Source organism: Dermochelys coriacea, chromosome 3, assembly GCF_009764565.3.
Source record: "Dermochelys coriacea isolate rDerCor1 chromosome 3, rDerCor1.pri.v4, whole genome shotgun sequence".
Classification (NCBI taxonomy): domain Eukaryota; kingdom Metazoa; phylum Chordata; order Testudines; family Dermochelyidae; genus Dermochelys; species Dermochelys coriacea.
In genome coordinates, this window is record NC_050070.1 from 146,756,369 (window position 1) to 146,771,546 (window position 15,178).

The following is a 15,178-nucleotide window of genomic DNA, read 5'->3' on the forward strand; positions in this document are numbered from 1 at the left end:
CGCCCTTCTATGCAAGGGGGCCATAGAACCAGTTCCAGTACAGCACCAGGAGAAGCGATTCTATTCCCAGTATTTTCTTTTTCTGGTACTCCAAAAGAACAGAGAATAGAGTTATGTCTTACCTCCTATTTGTTGCATGAGAATATTGAATAGTAAAAAAGAGGGTTGGTACTTGAGAAACTCCATAGGTGCAGAGATGGTGGAAGTGCTGTTTCCCATCATTACCACTGGACGAGTCTCTCCAGAAAGGATTCAGACTATTTGAGTGTATTTCTTTGGAATCCTGCCATGTCTATCAGCTGTGACATTTGACTTTTTCAAATACTGTAGAGTGCTCCCAGAGTATAAGACCTTTTTCTTCCCCTTAGCTATGCTAATGGAATGTATGGGAGATGCACCAATTTGCTGTAGCCATTGAAAGACATGAAAACCAGTTAGCCAGAAAGGATTCTCAGAAGTGCTGGGTGAGGTCATTGCTTTGTGAATTCCCCGTTTTCCTTCTCCATGAATGTGATCGGATATGGGAAGATTTTGTCACCATTTTTGAGGTGGAAAAGCTTCTTGGAATAGCTCAGTGGCTGCTGGACTTCAGGAAATTTACACAACTTGTGAAGTCCTGAAGCCAGGATAGTGAAATACGGCTAGTTGAAGACCAAGATATTGGACACTGATTGTTTAGTGTAACAGAAACAGAGAAATATCATCATTTTACATTAGCTATTATGGGACAAAATGATTAAATGTAGGTTCTTATTAGATACATTGGAAACTCAACCCTTGGTATTGTAGTGGAAGAAATAAACATATGATTCATTAAAATACCTAAAACATTTAATTTGATAACTCTGCTTTTTAAAAAAAAAAATGTATTCTTAATGTTAAAGGTATTCAAAAAAATCTGACCGGTATCTTACTGTCTGTATTAAAAAGTGATATGCAAACTTTGAGGTGAATTATAGTTTTATAAGTTCATCCTGTAATGTTGTAATTAAGTGTAGATTAGTAAATGGAATTTTTTCCTTTAAATTCAGAATTGTTCATATTTTAAAGTTTTCTGTAGATTGTTTAACTCCATACTGTGTAGCTAATTCTGTGTATTTGTCAATAAAATTCTGCTTATGTGTCTGGTTGCTGTGTTGGTTATTTATAGTGGCTTAAAACTTCTACTTCCATTTGTTCCCCACATAAATTGGAAATACATTCTGAATTTCCATTACAACGAATAGCCATGTGGATACTATGCAAGTTAATAGTTTAATGTTTATAGCACTGGACTAGAAGACAAGAATTTCTGAATTCTAAACCTAGTTCTGTTGGTGCTAGATGTGGCTTGGGGCAAGTCACTTGCCCCCAAAATATTTAAAGTGTCCATTAAACTTGATTACAGCAATTTCTAGGTATCGTTCTTGAAATCCTCAGGGTGTCATTTTTTTTCTGAGACTGAGCTTTCAGCTCCTTGAAGTCAATTGGAACTGTTAGTGCTCAACATTTCTGAAGATCATGCCATAGGGAATGCAAAAATGAAGCTTCAGACATTTAGAATTTAACCTCACTGTCTGTTCTCTTATAATTGAAGAAGGCATTATGAATAATGAATTATCACACACCATTATAAACAGCCACTTCAGGTGATACCAACCCAGTTTTATCAAGCATTGCTTGTTGTTTTGTGTAATTGTCAGTACTATACAATTCTACTCACCTTATCGTTTATATGAGCATTTTTTTTAAAAAACAGGCAACTAACTTTCATTAGGCTTTTCATTACTATACTGGTGGTAAGGAAGAACAAAGAGGTTTTTGTCTAGACTGGTAACTTCATGACAGTTTTTTGTAAGACTTCAATAAAATTTACTTAGACATAGTATATTTAGGATTAATTAAGAAAAAGCAGGTTTCAACTTCTTGACCATAATTATAGGGCTAACCACATTTTCAACATACATTTTGCTTCCTCAGTCATCCGACACTCCGTAAAAAGAAGTTGTTTATTTTTGTTTGTCCAAAGGAGGAAAAGCAGCAGTAATAGGCAGCTGAACTATCTGTCATGTTCAAACCCCTGAACATCACAGCCTGATGGAACGTCCATTAAAAATACAACTGGTGATGGACATCAGGTATTTCCAGGCATAAATATAAATACCTCTATTTCATTTTTTCACTAGTTTAACCCTAGACATTTTAACTTTTAATGCATAGACTTCACTTTTCACCAGTAAAGCAAAATAAAATAGGTTTATTGGGTTCTTTTTTTAATACATTTTTTTAGAAAAAAACTGTTTCTAAATATACTTTTATACTCCAAAAATGTCAGGCATTTGCGTTTTCAGCTTTCAGTATTAATGTCCTATCACCCATGTTCATGTAATGATTATTCCCCTTTGTATGAATTTTCAAACTTGAATTTAAAAGTTGTCTGGGTGGCTTTACTAATTTTTTAATTGAGTAATATTTGTTCAGTCGGTTCTTGACCCTGCAGATGCAACAGAAGTCAGAGTTAGTATCATTATTTTTTAGTATTGTCTGGAGAACATTAGTGAAGCAACTTTTCTGACCTCGATAAAAAGAATAAATTGGCTCTTCACCATGGTGTGTCTCATACGAGACTTTCTGTAGCAAGAGTAAAACAAAGTTTAATTTTTTTTCTTTCTTTCCTCCTCCCTTTTCAGTTTTCAGTGTGGATTGCAGCACAGTGGAATGCCCTCCCCTTCAACAAGTTGTTTGTCCACTGGATAGCTATGAAACCCAAGTCAGGCTGACGGCTGATGGCTGCTGTACTCTTCCCACAAGGTATGTGTCTGATTTTGATTTGTTAAATATTTTTTCAGTGTCTCACTTTATACAGTGTGTAGCATGAAATTCTCAACTTCAGAAATGTAGGAAGACACTGAAGTTACTGTAGGTACTGAGGTGGTGAATGTTTAGTACAATGGCCACAGTATATATGTATCTTATGCCAGTTAGGGGAAACGATTTAAAAAGTTAAATAATCACTTTTACGAAACTGCTAACATCTAATCAACTTTCTGAAACTGAAAATTATTCTCAAATGTACACAAATACATAAAATAGAGTTTCAGAGTAGCAGCCGTATTAGTCTGTATTCGCAAAAAGAAAAGCAGTACTTGTGGCACCTTAGAGACTAACAAATTTATTAGAGCATAAGCTTTCGTGAGCTACAGCTCACTTCATCGGATGCATTTGGTGGAAAAAACAGAGGAGAGATTTATATATACACACACAGAGAACATGAAACAATGGGTTTATCATACACACCGTAAGGAGAGTGATCACTTAAGATAAGCCATCACCAGCAGCGGGGGGGGGGGAGAAGGAGGAAAACCTTTCATGGTGACAAGCAAGGTAGACTAATTCCAGCAGTTAACAAGAATATCAGAGGAACAGTGGGGGGTGGGGTGGGGGGGAGAAATACCATGGGGAAATAGTTTTACTTTGTGTAATGACTCCTCCATTCCCAGTCTCTATTCAAGCCTAAGTTAATTGTATCCAAGCTCTCTGGTCACTCGATTACAGACCTAAGAGTGGCTATCCTTCAACAAAAAAGCTTCAAAAACAGACTCCTACGAGAGACTGCTGAATTGGATTTAATTTGCAAACTGAAGTGTTCTCCAACTGGTTTTTGAATGTTATAATTCTTGACATCTGATTTGTGTCCATTCATTCTTTTACGTAGAGACTGTCCAGTTTGACCAATGTACATGGCAGAGGGGCATTGCTGGCACATGATGGCATATATCACATTGGTAGATGTGCAGGTGAACGAGCCTCTGATAGTGTGGCCGATGTGATTAGCACCTATGATGGTGTCCCCTGAATAGATATGTGGACAGAGTTGGCAATGGGCTTTGTTGCAAGGATAGGTTCCTGGGTTAGTGGTTCTGTTGCGTGGTGTGTGGTTGCTGGTGAGTATTTGCTTCAGATTGGGGGGCTGTCTGTAAGCAAGGACTGGTCTGTCTCCCAAGATCTGTGAGAGTGATGGGTCGTCCTTCAGGATAGGTTGTAGATCCTTGATGATGCGTTGGAGAGGTTTTAGTTGGGGGCTGAAGGTGATGGCTAGTGGCGTTCTGTTGTTTTCTTTGTTGGGCCTGTCCTGTAGTAGGTGACTTCTGGGTACTCTTCTGGCTCTTTCAATCTGTTTCTTCACTTCAGCAGGTGGGTATTGTAGTTGTAGGAATCCATGATAGAGATCTTGTAGGTGTTTGTCTCTGTCTGAGGGGTTGGAGCAAATGCAGTTATATCGTAGAGCTTGGCTGTAGACAATGGATCGAGTGGTAGGATCTGGATGAAAGCTAGAGGCATGTAGGTAGGAATAGCGGTCAGTAGGTTTCCGATATAGGGTGGTGTTTATGTGACCATCGCTTATTAGCACCATAGTGTCCAGGAAGTGGATCTCTTGTGTGGACTGGTCCAGGCTGAGGTTGATGGTGGGATGGAAATTGTTGAAACCACCCTATATCGGAAACCTACTGACCGCTATTCCTACCTACATGCCTCTAGCTTTCATCCAGATCATACCACTCGATCCATTGTCTACAGCCAAGCTCTACGATATAACCGCATTTGCTCCAACCCCTCAGACAAACACCTACAAGATCTCTATCATGCATTCCTACAACTACAATACCCACCTGCTGAAGTGAAGAAACAGATTGACAGAGCCAGAAGAGTACCCAGAAGTCACCTACTACAGGACAGGCCCAACAAAGAAAACAACAGAACGCCACTAGCCATCACCTTCAGCCCCCAACTAAAACCTCTCCAACGCATCATCAAGGATCTACAACCTATCCTGAAGGACGAGCCATCACTCTCACAGATCCTGGGAGACAGACCAGTCCTTGCTTACAGACAGCCCCCCTATTTGAAGCTAATACTCACCAGCAACCACACACCACACAACAGAACCACTAACCCAGGAACCTATCCTTGCAACAAATCCCGTTGCCAACTCTGTCCACATATCTATTCAGGGGATACCATCATAGGGCCTAATCACATCAGCCACACTATCAGAGGCTCGTTCACCTGCACATCTACCAATGTGATATATGCCATCATGTGCCAGCAATGCCCCTCTGCCATGTACATTGGCCAAACTGGACAGTCTCTACGTAAAAGAATGAATCAACACAAATCAGACGTCAAGAATTATAACCTTCAAAAACCAGTTGGAGAACACTTCAAGCTCTCTGGCTCTGGTCACTCGATTACAGACCTAAGAGTGGCTATCCTTCAACAAAAAAGCTTCAAAAACAGACTCCAAGGAGAGACTGCTGAATTGGAATTAATTTGCAAACTGGATTCAATTAACTTAGGCTTGAATAGAAACTGGGAATGGATGAGTCATTACACAAAGTAAAACTATTTCCCCATGGTATTTCTCCCCCCCACCCTACCCCCCCACTGTTCCTCTGATATTCTTGTTAACTGCTGGAATTAGCCTACCTTGCTTGTCACCATGAAAGGTTTTCCTCCTCCCCCCCCCCCCCCCACGCTGCTGGTGATGGCTTATCTTAAGTGATCACTCTCCTTACAGTGTGTATGATAAACCCATTGTTTCATGTTCTGTGTGTGTGTGTGTGTGTATAAATCTCTCCTCTGTGTTTTCCACCAAATGCATCCGATGAAGTGAGCTGTAGCTCACGAAAGCTTATGCTCTAATAAATTTGTTAGTCTCTAAGGTGCCACAAGTATAAAATAGTGTGTTGTTGGGTGTATTAATTTGTTTTCATACCTGTCAGAATTTTCAGATTGAGAGTCTAATAAGAATTTGATTGACAAAGGACAAATCATTTTGTGAAACTGGAAAAATTCCCTGATCATATGATGGGGAGGTAGTGTGCCTGGGACATCCCTATATGTGCTGCAAAAGAATAAATCCAGTCCTATTAATGAATGAAAAATTATGTGTGTACTGAGTTATGCAGGTATTGTTAATATACAACCCCCTGTGGCCAAACAAAAGTAGGGAAGATGCCAGGAGCTGAGACAGCAGAGGTTTTTTTCTTTTGGAAATGTTCAGATATGAGGTGCAATTTACTACCTTTTAGAATATTAAAGTATTTCAGAACAAACAGTTCATGCAAAAAAGTTACCTGGCATTTTCCTGGAATTCTGTACTCTGATATTGTGTGCATCAAGTTATATCCCATTAAAATACTGAAACAGATACCAGAAAAACAGGATCCCAAACAAACTCACCAATTTTCCACTCAAAAAGCCAGTATCAAACTTTGTTTTAAAAAAACAAAACACAAAGCAGGTAATTCTCCCCCTATGCGTAGGGTCTTTTCAATATTAAGCCAAGCTAACCAAGCTCTCCTACTGTACTACATTGACATATGCCAAAACATATACTGAGATTGTAAATAAAATTAAATGCTCTTATTTTGTGGGGATAAAGAGTAATCTGTAAAAATTTTGGCACCAAAAGTTGTACGAAAAATGCTCCTTACAAAAAAATTGCATTAAGGTAATTTAAGATTACTATGTGAACCACTCAGAATTTAGGAAATGCCAGAGATAAGGTTACACAAGCAACCATAACTCTAACCCTTAGATAAGTATGTTAAAATCCATTATTTAATTATGTAACCAGGTACTATTCTGTCCATGGGACACCAGCCTCTCATTGTGCCAGTGAATGAGAAAAAGATATAACATTTTTTAGAGGAAACTTGTGAAAACACAAATGAAGAGGAAGTCTGTAGTACAGTTACTATTGGTCTACCAAAATTTGTGTTAAAGTATTTTATGGAAAATTTATTAATTATACTTTCATAAGCCGAGTTGGAGGGTGAGATTCCGTGGCCTGTGTTGTGCAGGAGGTCAGACTAGACTATCATAATGGTCCCTTCTGACCTTAAAGTCTGTGATTCTATGATAAGCCATTTAAAATAAACATAAAATGAATTATTTATAAATGTTGTTTTTAAATACATTATTTTATCCTCATTCTTATCTGATTATTTTGCTAGCCTCAAAACTGAGGGCCAAATTTGGTTATAAGAGTGTGAATTTGAATGGTGCACTTATGCAGGATTTACATTGTTACAATTGCAAACAGATTTTGGCCCACATTAAAGTGTGGATTCACAGGACTCTGCTCCTTTAGGCCGTGTGACATAATACATAGAGCACTGGACTGGGATTCTGGAGATCTGGGTTCTGTTCCTGACTACCATTGGCCTACTGGGCAAGTCATTTCACTTCTGTGTCTCAGCTTCCCCATCTGTAAAATGGGATGATGACACCTGACCTCCTTTGAGATCTAGTGATGAGAAATGCTCTATAAAAGCCAGGTATTATTATTATTAACAACCTTCCTACCTGCTATTCACAGACCAGAACACACCAAAGCAAAACTAGACTTTACCAGAACAATAGATGCAAAACCTACAGACATATCTCCACTGCTACAGTGATCAACACTCCTCACAACACATCTTTCAAGATCCATGGGTTCTATACGTGCCTATCACAGCATTTGGTGTACCTCATTCAGTGCGTTAAATGCCCCAATAACAACTCTGTGGGTAAAACCAGTCACTACACTCTCAACTAAACTCACACAGGAAAATGATAAAAGATAAAAACACGGTATCACCTGTGAGTGAACACTTTTCAGAACACAACCATTCTATCTGTTTTGTCAGTCCTCATCCTCAAAGAAAACATGCATAACACTTTCAAAAGACAAGCCTGAGAACTTAAATTTGTAACTTTGCTAGATAAGAAAAATCATGGACTGAATAGACACTGGATTTGACTTCTTACAACAACCTGTAACCCACTGATGATCCCTCCAGTGGCCTTTCTCTACACACCCTCCTTCCTTTCTCCCCTACAACAAGAAGGGTGTTAACTGGCCACTTCACCTTGAATGGTCTCTTGAAATGTGTTGACTACTTATGCTAAACAATCTAATCCACCTTGAATTTAACTTTGACACACTGAGTACATTTCCCAGACATGAAGAGGACCTCTGTAAGCTCGAAAGCTTGTCTCGTACCAACAGAAGTTGGTACAATAAAAGATATTACCTCACCCACCTTGTCTGTCAACCTGCTGTGCAGTTATTTTCAATGTCACCACCTTGGGTGTGGGGGAATTATACAATAACCTCCATAGAGGAGTGCCCCAGCTGCTCCACATCTGGGATGGGGCAGGATTTGACCCCCTTGCAAATCAACCAAGTGCCCGTTGTGCTGTTTGTCAGTTTTGCTAGACGACAAACACCAGACAAATAAAGTGAAATGAATTTTTGTGAACATCATGCTGAAAATCTTATGTATCCTGTGTATCAAGTTGTCAGTGATGCATGTTTCAATACTTGCATGTAAAAAGTTGTGAAGACCAGGGCCTGATTAGTGAAGTACCTGTAGAGGTTTGCCAGAGAGAGGCCCAGCCTCAAAAACCTTTCCAGTCCATTGGACTAATACTCCTGCTACAGAAGCGTAATGTGCCCAAAGCAGCTAGGATGAGATGCTGTCAAGGGCTGTAATCAGGGAAGTAGCATGTGCAGAGGCTGTGGAACCTGCCTGGACAGTGGAACCACAGAGGCAACATACGAGAGTGGAAGTTCTCTTAGATAGTCCAGTACTCTGTCAGCCCTTCTAGCAAAGAAATAATACAGTTGTAGTGCTTAATCTAATAAAACACATGTTTAACTTGCATGGAAGTCTGTAGGATGTAATTACAGGGATAGAGTTAAGCTTGTTTTGGTTTGCTGGAGGCCATGGTGAACAGGCCAAGTATCTTTTTTTATTTGTTTTGTTGGTTTTCTTAAAAATGCTGTGTTTGGATTTTCTGTAGGCTTAATCCGTGTGCAAAATTTTGTGTGTGATTTATGTAATTGTGATATTTTAGGAGCTTGAAAAAAACCCCTTATTTCTGTGGAATTCTCAAGAAGGAATTACTTAAAATATAGAATTTTACCAAGAAATGCCAAAGGTACCTAGAAAACAGTGTTCATGTTCTTCTAAGGGCTTGTCTATACAGGTCCATTAGGGCGTGATAGACTGGTGCAGATTACAATTTACACCCCACTGGTGTGGACTAACATACCATGTAGACTAGCCCTAAGTGATTACACCATGCTTTAAATGGAACACTCAATACAAACAGTGTAACTGGTGTTGGTTTGAGCCTGCCGACAGCCTGAAATGATAGCTCCAAAGTGTTTGAACTACCCTTTACATTTTAACTTTGAAACCTTTGGCCACTGGGATGAGGGTGGGAGTGGGGCCATGAGGATCCTCAGGGGGAATAAAAAATAAGGAGAAAGGAAAAGATAAACCGGAGTAAAATTATGAAGTCTTCGAAAATAAAAAAACAAGGAGCTTGATTTTGAAGTACAAGTTGAGAAAGGGATTTGAAAAGGCATGGGAGATGACTTCAAACATTTTTTTTCAGCTTCTCACAATATCCTATATAAAGATTTTTGCATTACAAAATCCAGGAAGAAGGAAGAGCAACATGCAGAGATTTCTCTGTGTAGGCATGAACATATATTGGGGGCAGAGGATGTAGTTTCCACAGGTTTGCAATTTTTTAATAAAATCATGAACAAATATTAGCAATATGTCAGCTGTAGTTCACCTTAAATTGCCATGATCCGTTTCAAAATTTAGTCAACTTTTTGTGTCAATTTTATCAATATCAAAAAATCTGATATTTTAATGAAACTAGTAATTTCTTTTTTGGTTTCTAGAATCCAATACATATAATTCATTCTCCCCCCCCCCCCAAAAAAAAACAACGTTTTAGTAACAATTAATAAATGCTAAGTAACAGTACAGCTATAAGGACACTTGGGAGTACTGAACCTAGGGAATTAATAGAGAGATGAATTCTAAGTTACTGACTTCAGACAGCTGACACATTATGTGGAAGGAGAGAGGCTTCAGTTTCGCATGTGATTTTTTCAGTTGGTCAGAAAAGGTTTATGGCATGCTTTTTTGGGAACCAGAAACCTGTCTGCCTTCCAGGAGCACTGTTAGCCTATTTCAGGAGAGGAGATGGCACACATCTCAAAGCTGGGCTTAAGAGTACCTTTTGACATTTGTTAACGGATTGTCCGTGCCTGCAAAGTAACTAAATAAAGGGGATCTCTTTACCTTCCTGACATACAGCATAAACTACCAGTAATTGACATCTCTCTTTATTCCATCTAAAATAGTCTTCAGACACATCCCTTGGAAAAGCAGTTAATGATAGACAATTGTCTGAATAAAGAATAAGAGAGTGGTTGTAAACCTTGTGCTTAATATCATATTAATTTATAGTGAGAAACTACAAACATAGTTGTCAATTGTGATCTGAATCGGCATTAATATTGAAATGGAAAGTAGCCTCAGTTTTTCCACCCTGGAATGAAATACCCAGTGTGACTCTCTAGATATTTTATTTAAATGATACTTTGAGCTCTGTGAGACACAGTTAAGGACAGTCTCTTCTCTGAAGACCTTGTTGAATAAGAATATATGTTAAAGAAAAAACTCACCGGGAACACAGTCTTATTAGGATAACTTGATTTTCTTTAATCAGCAAGATAAGTGAAGGCAATGATAAATTAGGACTGTGGGAGCAAGTTGGGGAAGATCTAGTGTTTGCAGATTTATCTCCCCTATTAGCTGGGAGTATTTTCTCCACGCTTGCCGATCTCTCAGAAAGGTTTTTGTATAGATGTGGGATACTTGGCCGGTGTTTTTGTACAATTCTAGCAGGAGGCAGAACAGAATGTGGGGAGTGCTGGTTTCTTTTTTTGCAATTCACAGGTTTGGGAAGGCAAAGTCCCTTGATTCTTCTGCATGTTCCCCTTGAGGTGAGAATTTGAGGGTAAAACAACACGTCATAAATGCAAACAAAGTGGAAGGAAAGAAATTAACAAAATATAATACTATTAAAACCAAAAATCATTAGTGTCCCCTGCATCTGCTTAATGAGTTGTATTGTCACAAGTCCAATGTGGGGAATACTCTGACTTAGATCAGTCATAGGCATAAAGTTCATTATCTCATGGCACTTCAGGACTACAGGTGGATCTTTGTATCACTGGAAAGACTTCCAATTTTCCAGTGGGATCACCTGCCTTCAGCAATAGTGAGTGTTCTTATGCCTGCTTTTACAATGGCTATCTATCAAAAGCCATGTAGACTGTAAATGGATACTGTGACTTTTAAAACCATTAACCGTGCAGACTCTATCTACATTCATATCTACCTCCAAGAGCCTTGTCCTGATGTGTCTGTTTTTGAACATCACCTGCTTTTGCAGAATCCTATAATTATACATTAGAACAGCTGATCCATCATGCTTTGCTGTGCTGAGCGCTGGGTGTGGAACTTACTCCTCTTTGAATAGTATCTGTTCTCTCTGTATTTTAGAAAAATACCTAAAACTTTTTCTCCCTAAAAAAGGTATTTTTGGAATGACTACCTTTTGGCTTCTTATTAAATGTTTTGAAAACATATTGGTTGCTGGATGCCCATTGGTGGTATGTAGAGCTATGCAGGAACTGAGATTTTTGTTTTATGGGAAATTCTGTGATTTCAAAATTTTGTTTTTGTTCTGAATAGGAATGAAAATAAAGAATTTTGAATGTTTCTTTAAAAAAATTTTTTGGGGAAAAAATTGGTTCATATCAATGGAAATGTTTTCATTTTGACTTTAATTTCCCATTTCACGACTGTTTAGAAATTTATTTTGTACTGTATTTTTTAAAAAAATACTGTTCCAAAATCAGCCACATGCTTTTTTCAATTCTTTTTCAAACTCAGCACATTTCCTCAAAATTTGTTTTAACAGAGCAGCATTTTCCTACTGAAAATGTTGGATGAGCTCTAGATCGGTGATGTTCTGTTGAGAGATCTTCTCCCATTGCTGTCATCACATGGCTGTCATTTGACAGAGCTGACACCCAAATAATAAATGCTTTATTTAAACAATCCAGTGGGTCTGCACTGACTGTTTTTTGAAATCCTTTCATTCCTCTCTACATTCACCTAGTTGCTCTAGGGCAGGGGTTCTCAAACTTCACTGCACTGCAACCCCCTTCTGACAACAAAAATTACTATATGACCTCAGGAGTGGGAGACCGAATCCTGAGCCAAAGTCCGATCCCTGCCGCCCCAAGTGGGTGGCAAAAGCCCAAGCCCCACTGCCCTGGGCGGGGAGGCCAAAGCTGAAGCCCAAGGGCTTCAGCCCCAGTAGGAAGCCTGTAACCTGAGCCCTACCACTCAGGGCTGAAGCCCTCGGGCTTCGGCCCTGGATGGTGGGTTTCGGGTCTGGCTCCGAGCTCCAGCAAGTCTAAGCCAGGCCTGGCGACCCACTACTCTAGGGTACTCTCTCATACTTCACTTTTGGTGGCTTTAAGAATTTTCATTTGCTCTAGTCTTCACTCTTGCCTTGCTGTCCCTTCTTACAACTCTGGTATCTCCACACCTCCTTCTGTTATCTTGACTCTTTGAGCTCTCTCACTGCTTTTGAGCTTTCATCTCATTTACCATTCCAATCTTTCCTCTCTCATCTTTGAACCTATCTCACAAAATGGCATCTCTTGTTTTATACTACCTCTCACAGGGTTAACATAGATCAATGGAAATTTGTCTTTATCCTAAATATATGTAATATTAAGGAAAGCTATTTTCCTTGTCTCTTCTCCAGTATCTGTAGGAAAGTAGAGTCACAGAGATAGAGCTGGGTCAATATCCAACTCCTTTATCTACTTAATAGCTCCTGCAGTGTCTGCTCACTGACAAACATCCTGCTGATAAAGTAGCTGTAACATTGAAAGGGATATAGATAAGAAGCTAGTCAGTACATTTCACTGTATCTCAGAAAATAATAATTTGCTTGATTCATTATTTTTAAAAAGAACATGAGGAAGCAGTATCTGACCTGAAGAAGGACTCAGAAATAGCTAGTAGATACCCGTACACTGAACCCTGACTTCTTTGAAGGTACTGTCTTGTTCTACAGAATCTCAACTTTCATTTAAAAAAAAAAAGAAAAAAAGAAAAGCAAGTTTCTAGCTCTTATGACTGAAAAGAAAACCTCTAAAAATGTGAACCAAATGCACTCAAAGTAGATGGGAGCCTGGAATTTTAACACTGAAAGGTGTGAGCTGGCCCACTAATCCCAGTGCAGGATATCTCAGTTGCCCAGTGATGACGATTTAATGTCAACATTATCTGTTTAATTTCTCATATAAGAGAGAAGTGTGACAGATCTGCACAACTTATTTTGAGTGATGTCTCATTTTTCTGACACAAGTGGTGTGATATTTGGGAGATACCATCCCTACTTTCTTTTCTCCCAGTAAAGGAGGAGCCAACACCAAGTAGCCCTGCAAAGCCCATAGTCTTATTCAAATCCCAGGGAGGACTAGCCAAGCTAAAGGAGCCTTGTGGAGTCAAACAGTACTTGCAACCATATTTTGAATATCTGCATAGTTTAAAGTTTGCATTGATTTGGATTGGGGGAATTTATTTTGTGATACCATGCCTAAATACCATTGAAAATCTGGTCCTGTGATGTTCTTCAGGTTTTTAGAATGGGTAAATTTCATGCTCTGTCGCCTGGTTTTTATTCCTATATTGGAGGAGGAAGACAGTCTTTCTCAACTTCATATGACCTATTTCAAGAGAAGAAAATATTCTCTCAGCATCTTCTAGCTGAACTGAAATCAAAATAATTACGTCCAAAGCACTTTTGCACAACCAAAATGGAAAATATTTTCATTTGGAAAAATATAAATACAGAGTTCGCTCCATTGTAAAGATTGAAAGTAAAAGATATTTAATGAAGTACATGACATTGACATATTTATAAAGCTTGAGAGGACCTCAGAAGTTAGATGTTCCCCTTGAATCTGTACATAATTATAGTAGCTCTTTTTTTAACTCTCTAAAATTTGATTAGGGATTATTGATGCAACATATTTTATTTCCATCTAATTTTCTCCTTTGGCAGGGTTAGTGGCCTAGTGGATGGGGGAAAAGCTATAGATATGTCTTGATTTAAGTAAGGCTTCCAAGTTCCGTTTTCATAAGCAAAATAGAGAAATGTGGTCTATATGAAATTACTATAAAATGGGTGCACTACTGGTTGAAAGACCATACTCAGAATAGTTATCAAAGGTTGGCTGTCAAATTAGGAGGATATATCTAATGGGGTCCCACAGGGGTCTGTCCTTGGTCCAGTACTGCTCAATATTTTCACTAGTGAATTGGATAATGAAGTGGTGAGTAGGTTGATAAATTTGTGTGACAAGCTGAGTGAGGTATTATATTTTATTGAACCAAATCCTGTTGATAGACAGGCTCTCGATTTTTTTTTAAAAGATACTATACCACCAACCTTGTCTCTCTAATACCCTGGGACAACTATAGAATCGTAAGACTGGAAGGGATCTTGAGAGGTCATCTAGTCCAAACCTCTGCATTCTTGGCAGGACTAAGTATTATCTAGACCATCCCTGACAGGTGTTTGTTTAATCTGCTCTTAAAAATCTCCAATGATGGCGATTCCACAACTTCCCTGCGCAATTTATTCCAGTGCTTAATCACCCAGCCAGTTAGGAAATTTTTTCTTATGTCCAACCTAAACCGCCCTTGCTGCAATTTAAGCCCATTCTTTCTTGTCCTGTCCTCAGAGGTTAAGGAGAACAATTTTTCTCCCTCCTCCTTGTAACAACTTTTTATGTACTTGAAAACTGTTATCAGGTCCCCTCTGTCTTCTCTTCTGCTGACTAAACATACCCAATTTTTTCAATCTTCCCTCAAAATCATAGGACACATTTTCTAGACCTTTAATCACCTTTTGCTCCTCTCTAGACTTTCTCCAATTTTTCCACATCTTCTATGAAATGTGGCACCCTGAACTAGACACAATGCCAATCAGCATGGAGTAGAGTGGAAGAATTTCTCATTTCTTGCTTACAGCATTTCTGTTAATACATCCCAGAATGATGCTTGCATATCTACCACAACTCTTTATAAACTTTTCAGAAGATATCAAACTGGGAGGGGTTGTAAACACTTTGGACATTGGGATTAGAATTCAAAACAACCATGATGAATTGGAGAATTGGTCTGAAATCAACAAAATGAAATTCAGTAAAGACAAGTACAAAATACTACACGTAGGAAAATTA

At 38.7% G+C, this 15,178-nt stretch overlaps 1 protein-coding gene across 1 annotated transcript in view; it reads left to right on the plus strand.

The window, feature by feature from the left end:
- The window catches only part of CRIM1 (cysteine rich transmembrane BMP regulator 1), a 325,649-nt gene that overhangs the window by 139,725 nt on the left and 170,746 nt on the right, over window positions 1-15,178 (plus strand). The window contains 1 exon segment of the mRNA XM_038396670.2: window positions 2,670-2,790. Within this exon segment, the coding sequence (XP_038252598.2) occupies window positions 2,670-2,790 (121 nt within the window).